At 38.9% G+C, this 15,387-nt stretch overlaps 1 protein-coding gene across 2 annotated transcripts in view; it reads right to left on the reverse strand.

The window, feature by feature from the left end:
- Nucleotides 1-105: 105 nt before the first annotated feature.
- PHF14 (PHD finger protein 14) overlaps nucleotides 106-15,387 on the reverse strand; it is a 296,760-nt gene continuing 281,478 nt past the window's right edge. The window contains exon 19 of one of the 2 annotated variants that reach the window (XM_074945849.1): nucleotides 106-239. In XM_074945849.1, the coding sequence (XP_074801950.1) occupies nucleotides 165-239 (75 nt within the window). In that variant the 3' untranslated portion in view covers nucleotides 106-164. The remainder of the gene's footprint in view (nucleotides 240-15,387) is intronic. The other variant, XM_074945850.1, reaches the window with a different exon arrangement.

The raw sequence follows: 15,387 nt of genomic DNA on the forward strand, positions 1-15,387 counted from the left end.
TAATATAATCATAAACGTCGCCAAGAGCCACTTACACAATTCCTCAGTGCAGCATGAATTTTAATTTTCAATGACTTTATTGAGAATGTTCTGTAAATTTTACAATGAGAAACTTTAACTGCTGTTACACAACTTGCAAATATTTCAAACATGACAGCAATCTTCTATTTTTTTGAATTTTTCTGTTCCATGTTCAGGTCTTGGGATGGATTTTCTTCCTTAGTTTCATTTTCATCTTCCTATAAAACAAAATAAAAAACCATTACTGGAGTTGCTGAAGAGACATACATTCTGCAGAGCTGTTCGTATGTTCAAAAAAATCAAACACATATAGAAACAAACCTGTCCATACCTTTCTTTGAGACTCTTTTACATGACTGATAAACCCTGACGTTACAATAAGTACACAATTTTAATGATTAGAAATGTGATCTTAATCAAAAGTTAAATAGAAATTTTTTACCTGCAGCGTCAACTAATTTAGCTGCTTTGAGACTCATTACACAAAGAAAAAAAGCTCTAAAACATAAAAGATGAAATTTGATGATATTTAAACTTTTGTAGTGGATACTATTTCATACCTCCCCTTGGTTCTTGACCGGAGGTTTCCACGAAATTGCTTTTAAAATGCAAGAACTTTCTTCACTGTCCTAGAAATTACTTTTGAATAGCATCTGCCATTGAAAAATGTTTCATTTTTTTTTAGACCAGATACGTTTACTTCACCATTTGATAAAAGACAATAAATTTAACTTCAGAGACACTTTATGTGCTGCAGCATCGTATTTTTGTCCCATCTAGCATATTTTCTTGACAGGTCTGCCAATTTTCCAATTACTTGTACCACCATATGTTATCTGAAGATCAGTCAGGTCTAAAATAGGAAACATGAGCATGTCAGGCAGCAGCATGCTTACAATATTCTACAGCTTCAACTCCAGGAGTAGGGCTCATAATTCACTCTGAGCTCCTCTGGAGCATATTGAATAAATGAAGTGACATCATAATGCCTGCTTCCATAGGAATGAATAGTATCTTGTGTCCAATACGAAATGTTGACCTCCAAAATACAAATTTTGGCACCTTAAAAAAATATTTCATGGGACATCTCAACAGAAACAGTCCTGCAAACACATTCACAGTACAGACTGTCCTATCTTCAAACTGTTTGCATTTTGTTTTACAAAACAAGAAATCTTACTCAGTCTCAATAAAAAAACAAACAAATAAACAAATTACACTGAAATGTGGGTGATATACAATGTTCTGGTTTACATGAAAACCCATTGCCAGGGATCAACGGTAGACAACCACTGCTACACAGAGGGAGGATTGTGTAATGGTTGGAATCCTAGCCTAGGTACAAGAGACCTAGGTTGTTTCCTGTTCTGCCGCAGGCTACCTGCGTGACCTTGGAAAAGTCACTTTGTCTCTCAGTGCTTCAGTTCCCCATCTGTAAAATAGAAATAATAGCACTTTCCTAATTCACTGGTTTGTTGAGCATAAAAATATTAAATATTCTGAGGTGCTCAAATACTATGGTAATGGGGCCCATAATACAGATAAATAGAGTATCAATGGAAACTACCTAGCTAAGTAAATATGGCCATGCATTTCACTATACATAACATACATTTGCAGAGTTAGCTGTTCTATTTAGAAAGTACATAATACACTCTGCACATAAATCTCCCTCCCACACACACACACCTTGAAAGAAACATTTTGATTTACATTGCTTACTAAGGACCAAATGCAAATACATTCACTTTCATGAGCTATTTTTGCCAAGTAATTTCCATCCTGGTGGGAATGGAGTCCATGGTGCCTCAATCTCAAAGAGATTGAGGTACCATGAGATTTTTCACACAACACACAGTCAACATGTGGAACTCCTTCACAGAGCATGTTGTGAAGGCCAAGACTATAACAGGGTTAAAAAAAAGAACTAGATAAATTCATAGAGGAAAGGTCCATCAATGGCTATTAGCCAGGATGGGCAGGGATGATGTCCCTAGCCTCTGTTTGCCAGAAGCTGCGAATTGGAGACAGGGGATGGATCACTTGATGATTACTTGTTCTATTCATTCCCTCTGAGGCACCTGGCATTGGCCACCGTTGGAAGACAGGATACTGGGCTAGATGGGCCTTTGGTCTGACCCAGTATGGCCGTTCTTATGTTCTTAGAAGTCTCATATAGATATTGCTGAGAAGGGATGTGTACTGAGCTCAGAGGCACCTCGTCAGCCCAGGCAAGTGAGGCGCAGCCTAATAAAGAATTCCCAAAAGCTAGCGAATACATTTTGCATATTCTTTTTTACGTAGTTGATAGATAGATACAGATTTAAGGACAAATTGTGATTTGATTAAAATGTCACAACTCATTCTCTCCAGCAGTGAAACGCAACACTAGAAAGTCTGGAGAACATAGTGCTGTGTGAGGATCAACTCTTGGTATAGCTAATAGTGCTCCAAGAAGCTGCCTCGTTACCATGGCAATTTACCAGACCCAGGAGTCACTTTATAAGGGCATTGCTGTGGTAACTACCACTTGATGAGGCCATGGCAGAATTGTAGCAGCGAGGCCCAGGCTAAAGGGTTTTTTCTGCAGGATGGGGCGGGGGGAGGGACTGGGTAGGTTTTACCCAGTTTTTGTCTTCTGTGTCTGGGTGCCATTTAGGGTTGCCAGGTGCCCAGTTTTCAGGAACCTGGGTCCCAAACCAAGAGTCCAGTTACTGCAGAGCGGAGGGAGGTACTGGGTCATTAACCCGTGCCAGCTCCTGCTCAGCCAGGATCACCTCCTACTTGCAAGCAGGCTCCTTTAGATGATTCAGGGAGCGACGGGGGATGGGCTAGAGAGGAGTAAGAGATGGGGGCTGGGCCTTGGGGGGAATAGGCGGAGAAGGGGGCAGGGCTTCAAGGGAAGAGGTAGAGCATGGGCAGGGTCTTGGGGGTGACCAGCAATTAGAAAAGTGGCAACCCTAGGGATGGGGTCTGAGCCCTACACCTCCACCATTGCCCTGCCGGTGTTTGAGCAATGTGGGCCATAAGCAGGAATATTTTTGGCTCCCCCACACCACACATACTAATAATGAATAGGGGGCCCCCTTGAGCTGCTCGGGGCCTTTGGCAATTGCTTAGTCTGCTTATGCCTAGGGCTGGTTCTACCCCACAGGGCAGGCCCCATGTGTGTGCATGAGAAGCTGCCACCAAGCCCCATACCAGTTCGGACAGCAGTGGTGGCTCCCAGGTCTGCCTGCTGTTTCTTCGCTATAAATAAGGTAAGCTTTTAATAGCTACTACGTTATATCTGCTGTGTGTGTGTGTGTAAATAACTATTTTGTGATTTGTGCTTCAGTTGTCAAAAAACTCATGAGCTGCCACTGGCTGACCCTTGTGAGACGTCACATAATGGTTCAGATGAAGAAGACTGTTTGTGGATAGGATGTGTGCACCCTCCTGGTTCATTTGATTTAGTTCATTGGAGAAACACAGTGATCTGTTGTGGTGTTATGAGCAAATAACTGTTTTAGGGCTATCTTGACAACAGTTTCAATTATCTGGTAATGCTCCTCTTTGTTATTAATTATTTGGTCTTGTGTGTGGGCTACTTTGCCACTACAGCCTCTGGAATCAGTAGCTTCTGGAGATGAATTACTATAGTTTGCTTGATTTGATGCAATTATGAAAGAAGTATCTCCTTCTGTTTTAAGCAGGGAATGGTGTGCCCAGGACACTTCCAAGGTTTAACCTCATGCTGAAGATAAAGGATAGCCTGGGACTAGAAACAAACGTGGAGAAGCCCATGGTCACATGATGACTATGAGTCTTGAGCTAACGTGTAAAATGTGTTGTCTGCATGAGTGCTGAAGACAATAAATTGTGGGGAATTAAAAAACAAAGTTTAGTAGAAGCTCTCTGAGTTCTTCTAGGTAGACAAGCAAGATGTTTCATTTCTGGGTGACTCATCTGTAGTGGAGCTGCAAGTTAGCATCACATATTTGTAAATTTTTAAAGAATTGTCCAAAGGTTCACCATTTTTCTAGTGCATGTGACTTTCACCCCCAAACAACCTGTCTCCCTTATTCTTTATCCTTTCCTGGCTGCCAGCACCCAACTCCCACTCTCCCCAACACTTACTCCTGCCCTGACATACCCTCTCCCAACTCTTCACCACACACTCCTCCTGTGATCCTACTTCTGAGCTCCTGCACATCTAACGAAGAAGCAGACAGAGGCTTACAGGCAGGAACTACAGGGAAAGAAGAGGGTAACCTCACTTGACATTCTCTCTGAGACCCAAGGGAGGGATAGGTATCAGGGGATTTTTGTTATCTCCAGGGGCAAACAAGAAGTTGTGAAAATTTCACTTTGTGCAAATACAAATGGTAAAGGTAAAAGTGATATGAATTTTTAGTGAGTTTTTAGCATCACTGGAACAAATTAAGCTGCTTTGTGCCAGCTCCCCTTTATTTCTCTACAAAGTGCTTTAACTTTAACCTAGAGGGACCACCTCTAGAAGGTAGTTAATTCCATATTCATTCAGTCCATGGCCTCTCTGCTGAGACTGACATGGGTGCTAATTAATGTCAACTGCGATAGCAATTTTTGTGATGTGCATTCCTATTAATTTGGAAGTTATATGTGATTGCCAGGTTACTTGGAATGGATCTGGACCAGCATTCCAGATATATTAACAATCCCCTGTCCTGGCAGGTCCCACTATCCCTTCAGTTTGTTAACCGGCTATTACAGTAAAATTATAGTTTCCATGCAATTTTTGAAAACACGATTTCTTGTACTTCAGGAAGATTTCTTATTATATACAGAGTATTTAACTGGTTGTGGTTTCTAAAGTCATTCACAATATTTGAATTTTCAGCTAAGTGGACTATTTAGCCTAATTATCAAGGAGCGATGCTGAATAGACTGAAGATTAAACATGTTTAATGTATTTGCTTTACTAATTACCACCTACAGTTATACAGCTTCTCATCATTAAGGAACCCACACTATATGGAGTGCATATATATAGGGTTCACTCACCAACAATTGGAACACACCAACTGTTCTACACTAGCAAGACTGAGTTTTCTCATGAGAGACAGTGAAGAGGCCTTTTTGCAGGGCAAATCTTAGGTGGCAACAATAATTACCCAATAGAAAGTCTTTTATTTTTAAGGTTTCAGAGTAGCAGCCGTGTTAGTCTGTATTCGCAAAAAGAAAAGGAGGACTTGTGGCACCTTAGAGACTAACCAATTTATTTGAGCATAAGCTTTCATGAGCTACAGCTCATTCAAAACCAGTCCAGGTTGGCAGACAACGTTCATACCATTGGTGGCTATTTAGTGGCTTCTGGTAAATGGTCACATGCTAGTTTCCAATGGACAGATGCTCTGCCATCACAAAATTTATCCTCATAACTAGCATTAGTGATTCACATTTCTACTATTTTCCTTTTGCTTATTTTAACCATCCTGCTTATAGCCTAGTATATTCTAATAGATTTTTAAACTGTACAGGCTTTAGAAAAGCTTGAGATGGAATATTCTCATATTAGGGTTCATATATAAAAAGATTGACGTAATTGTTATTAATAGATGGCAAAGATCAAATTCACCCTAGTTTCTACCATTTTCACCTACTGATAACAACAGGTCCAAATTCTGAAAAAGCTCATGTGAACAAATGTCTTGCAATAGTCTCCTAAAATATCCTTTAACGCAGGCTCTGGTGGCTTGTAAGAGAGAACTAGTTCTAGAGCTAATGCTCTGTTCCAAGATTGTAATCCCACCCACACCTAGGAGTTCCACTTCAGGGACAGACAGTAACTTCTCTCTGGCTCACTCCAATTGCTAGAATGACATCTCAGATGGCAAGGTCTCCCAGGTCATTCCAGGCTTTATAGTGTGGTTCATATGGTAACCAACACCCTGAATTGCAGTAATAAATGAAATTGGGAGCCAATACAGAGCACACAATGAGTTTAATGGTAATTTAAGTTAACAGCACCAAAATATATGAAGCATATTTACATTTAACAGCCCTAGAATTAGTTTCACATTGGAATAAATTAAGATTTCTTGTCTGTAATTGCTGTTCTTTTATGGTCGTGATAATAACAGATCAACTCCTCCGTCTACACACAGTAACTGGGATCTGATGGCTCAGACGGATAAACTGGGTCCAAGAAGTTAAAAATAGGGGCTTAAAATCCATATTTTAAAAGCTGAGAAAGGGAGAGAAGGAGGTATGGCCATGCAAATTGGGGGCATAGGCAGCATGTCATACCCACCACTATCCTTAGACTAAAGAAAAGTGACAGGAAAAATGGGTCAGATAGAGTTGGTGAGAAATTGAATTACAACCACTATCCTTGGAGAATTATAGGTACCAGTATGTTATTTTCACTTCTACAAAGCTGCTAATTATGACAGAAACACCGCCAAGAAAATAAAAAGCTTAAAGGGTGTCTTCTTTACTGAACACATGTGAGCATGTATAAAAATAAAGGCAAAATGAACTCTCAAATTCACGTCACCTCGAGCCCATTTACAGGGAAGGGTGAGAGTAAGAAAAAGCTGCAGTTCATATATAAGACAAGAACACCACACAGAGTTTTGAGTGTTCCTTTTTTTATCCCTTTCACTCAAAAACATGTCACTTTCTTGACGGTCCCATTAGCTGGCTATCTGAAGTCTTGAAGAAAAAAAATGAATCAGACAGTTACTAACTTCACAGGAAATTAGAGACAATTCTATATATAGAACATATCATACAGCATCCGTCTATTCAGTATGCTATGAGACACAATGTTATAGATTTGTGCTCTAAAGCATACCTATAATTTGCCCTTCTGTATATGTAATATGTAAGAAAAAATATGAAAACTCTAAACCTACAGTTTCATGACAAAGAATAGTAAGGAATGTGTTGTTATGTATCAAGAAGGAGAGACAGACATCTAAATACCCTACCTATTTCTACTACACAGAAATATCTAATAGGATAAAGATACCAACTTTGTGATGCACAAAATTTAAGATAGATTAAAAGCCCAACAGGTAGCTACTAGTATAATATTATGGACATCCCAACAAGGGGGAAAGTAACATCTGACCTGCAATACAGTAGTACAACAAAGAATGTCTAAAAGCTTAATTGTGGAAAGGCATATTCTAGAACTTGACTGTGGAAGAACTACCATGATTTGTGGATTAAGGTACTATTCAGCATTGGTAAGGGTGTCAGGGTGGCCACTACAATTAGACTCCAAAGATATCAGAAATATAGAGTACTTCCAACTTTAACAACCAAAAAGTATTGAAAATTGACTAGTTAGTGGCTAGAAACCTAACAGAAAAAGAGTACTTACTCTATTCAAGAGCAAGGAAAATAATCCTGGTATATTCTCCAAAAGAATGAAAGATGTTACACAGAGAAAATGCATAAATAGAAGAACTGCGGAGCTGTTCATCCTGACAGTTCATCTGACCTGGATCTTATGGAGGTCATAAGCACACCAAAGGAGCATTGTGAAGCTCGATCAAAATATGCCCTTCCTGATTAACATGCTAATACAGGCAGTACAGGGTAACTCACCACTGGAATAGGGGTGGAATAGGCCGTCTCAGCAAAAACAAAGCAGCTTTACACATTGGTGTACATTGAAGACAATCAGTGAAAGGACTTGATGCAGATGAGGTCCTTGGGAACCTATCTTTGCTATCCCTGTTGCAAGACACTGCTGCACTGAGTGTCAAGAGGCACTAAAGCCTACAATTGGGAATGGCCTTGAGTTTTAAGTTTGTCAAAGCAACAACTTCTGAGTGACCTCTGAAATTCATTACAAGGTATTGATAAGTGCCCAGCTCAAAACATGATGGTCCCCTAATTCAGACAGTGCTGAAGCATGCAACCCTTTTCCAGCTTGCACATAACACTACCTACTTCTATAATTTTGACACAACTGTTCATTTAAATAACTATGGCTACTCACTAACACTAGCCCTATAGAAGTATCTACATATCCTGTATGCATAAGCCACATTGACTGGTACTTAAAATCTTTTGTTTCCCTTTCCCCTTAACTTTTTTTGTTTTTACTGGAGCACTTAAGGTTCAGTAGCAGTTCTTTTCAGAGCAAAGTGACTATCTGAGAACATTCCTTTACTAAGATCCGAGCTATAATATTTATGTCATTAAAGTCTGAGGTAGAAGCCAGATATTTTATCAGTTACATCACACAGACTCTGTTAATCAAAACATCACTGAGATGAAGATAAAATCTATCTTTAAACATTTTCAAGGTTCTTCCCACATACCTCATCAGAAGGGATTTCAGAAGCTGCTGTGGTTTTTCTTTTTGTGCTAAATTCCTATTTATTTTCAGCATAAAAGGCCAAATTTGGAGAAAAGTGGCTACAGATTCAGAGATAAATTAGTCTAACTAGTAAGCCAGCAAAGACAGAGAGAGACCATCATGTGCTGAAGTGCACAAGCTATTTTTCTTCCAAAACCTGTTATCTTCTCAAAAAGTATAACTGACAAATCTTATAAAGAAGGGTAGTACAGGAATATGGAATATTACTAGAACAGTTCTTTACCAGTGGATATTAGAAGCAAATATAAATTTCTTATGATAGATGGCAGGTTTGTCACTGCAGCTATGCAGTGATAAGGCAGCTGTTTGTTTCCCAAGGAAAGGAGACCCTTGCTACATGGATCATTTTCACAGTGACAGCCTCGACAAGTTTGACATTTGCTTCATGAAGTATTCTGAAGCAGCCATCAAGAAAATGCACCCGCTGGGATCACTGGAAAGCTGACAGTCTTACCTTTTAATGTATATCCCCATTAATTCTTACTGTCAAACCCCACCAATTTCCTACAACAAAATCTTTGCAGATCTGATATAATGGAAGCTATGAATAAACTAACCATTTTAATGTTAGCAAACATGACATCAATTAACTGGTTGCAGCTCCCTGACTTCATTTTGTTCAGTAAAAAGAGCAAAGCTAAAGGGATGATGAATATTGTTTCCAAAGGAGTACCTAAATTATGTAGTAAATAGCATCGTACTCTAGGTGGCAATGCAAGACCAAGAGAATTATTTTTCTAACAAAGAGCTTATTTAAGATTTACAAGCAGCTGCATGTTTATGTCAAAACAAACCCCTTTAACTTATAATGGTACAAGAACTTTAAGCATTTAAAATAGTTTGTCAGTGTTCCGTATTTTCCATCTATTTGCTTCTAATTTTGATTAAAGGGATAAATGTTCCATTGCAAGATTCCTTACAGCCAAATTTCACTTAATGCTCACTATAGCACTAGGATTTTATGCCAGCTTTCAAACCCTCCATCTGTTTCTCCCTCTTCCTACGAGGCAGCCATTCCATTCAGTGGCCCCTTTGGCTGACTGCCACTGCAGTTGGTATTTTCAGCTGGGTAGGTGGTGCTTGGAACCAAACAGTTGTCTTACAAGTTCAGCTGATTCTAATTTGTAGAAAGTATTAAGAAAATGTTTGTTCTTTAGCCATCTGAATCTGCCTTAACTTTTGAAAGCATTAGATTTACATACTTTAAACCTTATGAACAAACGCTTATATAGTGTTATGGATCTAAAAGAAAACTATTAACTAAATGCAAAATGACTTAAGCAGCATTGCCCTGTCTGTGTACAAAGGTATTCTCCATTAATTTTCTCTTAAGTCTCGGAGTGTGTACTTGTTTTAACTTCCAAGCAAGAATTTGGCATTATTATGAGTATACTTGCAAAAAGCCATCTCCTAACCATTCAGTTTCACACTCACATATGCAGCTATACAGTCAATAAATAATATTTTTATATTAATGTGATCTCAGTAGATTTTTTATGAAGTAGAAAAGCATGATCAAAGGATCTTCAGTTTCTATATTACCTGAACGTTACATTGCTAAATAAAGAATAACCATCCATAGACTAACAATGCATGTGTTACAACTGTTTCTAAAAAGTACAGTACTTTCAATCCTTTATTTATTCCAATTAAATTCTCTTCATTTAAATTGTACATTTGCTACAGTAGAGTGAATCTTCAACCTTTTTGTGCTTATATTCTTGACGCTAAGAGCAAGTGCAGCTATCTGGTGCACTTATAATAGGTGTACAAGGACAGAAAGCTGCTAAATCCCCACACTGAAGAGCTAATATTTTATTTTAACCTATTCCATTTTTTAAAAAGTCCCATTTAAATAAAATCCTTAAGAACTTATTTTCAACTGTTTTTAACTACTTTCCTAAATAAGCCTGAGTATATAGTCTTTTAGCAAGAGGTCTCAACACTATTTTAATTCTCTTCAAAATACTTAATGACATTAAAAAGCAAAGCATATGCAGATACATAATATAAAATACTTCCTCAAACTATAGTCAAGAATTTTATAGACTTAAGACACACAAAAGAAATCACCTTAAATACCACTGAAGTGCATGTTTTAAACTGCAAGAGAAATTTAACATAATACCTCTGCATAATACATTTATCTCAATAACTGAAAAAATATTGACCATAATGAAAATGTTTTAGGTAAAATGAGTGCACTGCATGCTTCTGAGCAAAATTAATTGGAGTTTTAATGTTTTACAATTCCACCATAATTCTTTAAATGGTGCATTTATTTCATAGTAATAAACACTCGGTTCATTAAGTAAAGTTCAAAATCCGTGTTATGCGCTACATTTAACAACCTTTGCCCCTTTTCTTCTGTATTTCTTGATTCAGTTTTCCAATGCATTGAATAAGCAATCGAGGAACACAATTAAATTTCATGACTCTGCATATCTGGGATTCTTATTTCATTTAATACAAAGGGCAATTAATCTACCGTTATACACTGAATTCTAATGTTAGTGGGCCATGATAAATACTGAAATGAACATTCAGGAAATGCTTAATTAAATTACTGTAAAAAGCAGAACCAAAGTTTTCCTTGTGACAGGAGAAAATGCATATTTAATTAGAAAAATATCTAAAGATGGATTATGAATTTAAAGTAATTTGAGAACTCTTAGCAAACCCAGCTGAAATGTGTGCAGTACATGTGGCAGCTAACAATATATGAACTAGTGAAGAGAGATTTTCTCCCATTTTTCCCCTCATCTCTTACTCTAAAATATGGTATCCTTCTATGTAGTGAATACTGCAACCTGGTGATGTCAGAAAACTACACAATAAAAGTCTTTGTAATGTTTTGGAATGTATGTATTTTTAAATCAACCTGTTAATGAAGAATAAGAGAAGGGGCACAAACCTGTGGTGTTAGAGGGAGTGGAAAAGATATAGGAACATTCAAAGTCTGTACTACAGAGAAGGATAAGAAGAGGAAGACAAGGCAGACTGAAGGAACAGATTTTTCTTTTTTTAAAACATGTATTACATGCAACTCCTGCCCACATAAATAATGGCTGTGCCATTCTCTCGTTAAGACATGAACAAACCAATCTAGCTTTACTCTTGTGGTTTATGATGTTATCAGAAACGCCAGCGGAATCACAGATTTATTATATATTGTACCGATCTGAGTATTTTATGTCTTCTTATTACTGGAAGCATTAATACTCCTTTAGCTAACAGTTACACTTACAAATCAGTTGTGAGAGGATAGGCCAAATTCCGGCTGCCCAGTGCAAAAAAATCCCTAGATGTTTTTTCACCCCTGCTCTACTTCCCTCATCATAACCCATGTGGAAGCCACCTTGTACTCCTTCTGCAACATGCGCTGCAAGGGTCAAATTTGCCCACTGAAGTCAATGAGAGTTGTTTCACTAATTTCAATGTGCAATGGATCAGGTCCCAAAGAAGTATTCTAGGGCATGGACTAGCCCACATCTTTATGTATGTATATCCCTAATCTAGCAATGACAACTATGAAAACCTTCCATGTCCCATGGTTTTAATATGGGGTCGGAGGAGGGAACATTGGCAATCAGAATGTGGATGTACTTTTGCAGCATCCCAGAGCCTCCAGGGAGTCAGAATTTGGACTTTCATATGTAGACTTAAAAACTACAAATACCTTATATTTAGGAAGAAACCTCCTCTTATCTATTTGAATTCAAGGGTCTACCTACAAAATTTCATTACATCAAATACATGTGAATATGATATGTCAAATACACTACTTTATATTTAAATGTATATAATACACTATTACAAATAGTTTATATTTAATTTATCTTTTATTATAACGGTCTTTGAGGCAAGGAGCATGTCCACCTTTGTGTTAATGAGGGGCTATCATCCTGCTCTTATTGGGGTCTCTGGATATAATATAAATATTAGACAGACACCTGTTCATTATTATTGATCATCAGATCTTACAAGGGAAAGACAGGTTTCAGAGTAGCAGCCATGTTAGTCTGTATTCGCAAAAAGAAAAGGAGTACTTGTGGCACCTTAGAGACTAACCAATTTATTTGAGAATAAGCTTTCGAGACAGAACCTTAATTTCAGTGGGACTATTCATATATTCCAATTAAGCATGTATGTGCGTTCTGAGCTGAGATCTTAATAGTTTTTTTAAAAAAAGGTTCACATCCAACTTTAAGGTAACATTAGGGGTCTTGCTTGAATCCCTGAGTAAGCCTGGAAAATCCATGTTCTAGTTAAAATTCCACTTGTGTTTCTGTGTCCTTAAAAGTCCCATGAATGCTTTTTTGTTATTGATTCACAGGATGACTATTTTACATTTAGGACTCTGTCCTGATCTATGTAGTTTAGTTTTGCTATGTGTTAAAAATCAGCTGCATGTCTGACTAGAAGCTGATTTTAGAAGGTATGTGGAAATACTCAATTATGTAACAAATTTTAAAAAAACAAGCCCTTTAGTACAGTTACTGCTGAAATTAATGAGCAGAGTAGATTAGAGTTCCTACTTCTTATCCAGTGTATAGAACACAAGCTTAAATATCTACTGAGGCACAAAATCACATTACATTCATATGAATTAAAAGTTATGTGCTATAATATTTTACTTATTCCTATAGTGCTTTGGTAGACTTTATTTCAAAGCTGTAAGCAAATATACAGCCCTAGGTAAAATGATCAGATTTGTTTGCTGTTAGATATCCTTCTTGCTTTCACAGATTTATTAATTAAAATGAAAAGAAATATGGGGTTCAATCAACGAGCACTGTTTACTTACAGGTTCAGAGTAGCAGCCGTGTTAGTCTGTATTCGCAAAAAGAAAAGGAGTACTTGTGGCACCTTAGAGACTAACAAATTTATCTGAGCATAAGCTTTCGTGAGCTACAGCTACTGCATGCATCCGATGAAGTGAGCTGTAGCTCACGAAAGCTCATGCCCAAATAAAGTTGTTAGTCTCTAAGGTGCCACAAGTACTCCTTTTCTTTTTACTGTTTACTTAGTTTGCTGAACTAGCCCTAAGTAAACAAAGGTTAGACAAACATTTTGCCTAAATAAAGATTAGACATGTATGTTAATATATATGTCCTACTGGATTATAGTAAACTGGAAGTAATTTATACACATGAAATAAGAACATTAACACTAAGTTAGGGCCACATCCTTTTCTCTGCTTCCATGAATGCAAAAAAGAGTTGAAATCTGCAGTATGCTCCCATCTTCCCCGGGACATCACAGAAGCTTCTCCACTGAAGGTGTACAGGGTCCAGGTTCTGTGGGTTCTTTGGCAGGATTAGGGTGAGCAGCAGGTCTGTACATCCAGTTGGCAGATAATTCTGCTACAATCAGCATTAACTCTTGTAGCCTCTCCTCAGTGGTTGCCCCTGTGCCTCTGAGGGGAAGGGAGTCAGGAAATGGAACTGCTGCCAGAGAGCGGCAAGGCTAATGGGGCACTTACAGAAAGGTACAGGGACTTCACAGCTACCTTCATTTCTGCATGAATCATAGAATATCAGGGTTGGAAGGGACCTCAGGAGGTCATCTAGTCCAACCCCCTGCTCAAAGCAGGACCAATCCCCAACTAAATTATCCCAGCCAGGGCTTTGTCAAGCCTGACCTTAAAAACTTCTAAGGAAGGAGATTCCACCACCTCCCTAGGTAATGCTTTCCAGCGTTTCCCCACCTTCCTAGTGAAAAAGTTTTTCCTAATATCCAACCTAAACCTTCCCCACTGCAACTGGAGACCATTACTCCTTGTTCTGTCATCTGCTACCACTGAGAACAGTCTAGAGCCATCCTCTTTGAAACCCCCTTTCAGGTAGTTGAAAGCAGCTATCAAATCCCCCTTCATTCTTCTGTTCCGCAGACTAAATAAGCCCAGTTCCCGCAGCCTCTCCTCATAACTCATGTGTTCCAGTCCCCTAATCATTTTTGTTGCCCTCCGCTGGACACTTTCCAATTTTTCCACATCCTTCTTGTAGTGTGGGGCCCAAAACTGGACACAGTACTCCAGGTGAGGTCTCACCAATGTCAAATAGAGGGGAACGATCACGTCCCTCGATCTGCTGGCAATGCCCCTACTTATACATCCCAAAATGCCATTGGCCTTCTTGGCAACAAGGGCACACTGTTGACTCATATCCAACTTCTCGTCCACTGTAACCCCTAGGTCCTTTTGTGCAGAACTGCTGCCTAGCCATTTGGTCCCTAGTCTGTAGCGGTGCATGGGATTCTTCCGTCCTAAGTGCAGGACTCTGCACTTGTTCTTGTTGAACCTCATCAGATTTCTTTTGGCCCGATCCTCTAATTTGTCTAGGTCCCTCTGTATCCTATCCCTACCCTCCAGCGTATCTACCTCTCCTCCCAATTTAGTGTCATCTGCAAACTTGCTGAGGGTGCAATTCACACCATCCTCCAGATCATTAATGAAGATATTGAACAAAACCGGCCCGAGGACCGACCCTTGGGGCACTCCACTTGATACCGGCTGCCAACTAGACATAGAGCCATTGATCACTCCCCATTGAGCCCGACAATCTAGCCAACTTTCTATCCACCTTGTAGTCCATTCATCCAGCCCATACTTCTTTAACTTGCTGGCAAGAATACTGTGGGAGACTGTGTCAAAAGCTTTGCTAAAGTCAAGGAACAACACGTCCACTGCTTTCCCCTCATCCACAGAGCCAGTTATCTCATCATAGAAGGCAATTAGATTTGTCAGGCATGACTTGCCCTTGGTGAATCCATGTTGACTCTTCCTGATCACTTTCCTCTTCTCTAAGTGCTTCAGAATTGATTCCTTGAGGACCTGCTCCATGATTTTTCCAGGGACTGAGGTGAAGCTGACTGGCCTGTAGTTTCCAGGATCCTCCTTTTTCCCTTTTTTGAAGATGGGCACTACATTAGCCTTTTTCCAGTCGCCCGGGATTTCCCCTGATAGCCATGAGTTTTCAAAGATAATGGCCAATGGCTCTGCA

The sequence above is a fragment of the Natator depressus genome, chromosome 2, assembly GCF_965152275.1.
Source record: "Natator depressus isolate rNatDep1 chromosome 2, rNatDep2.hap1, whole genome shotgun sequence".
Taxonomy (NCBI): domain Eukaryota; kingdom Metazoa; phylum Chordata; order Testudines; family Cheloniidae; genus Natator; species Natator depressus.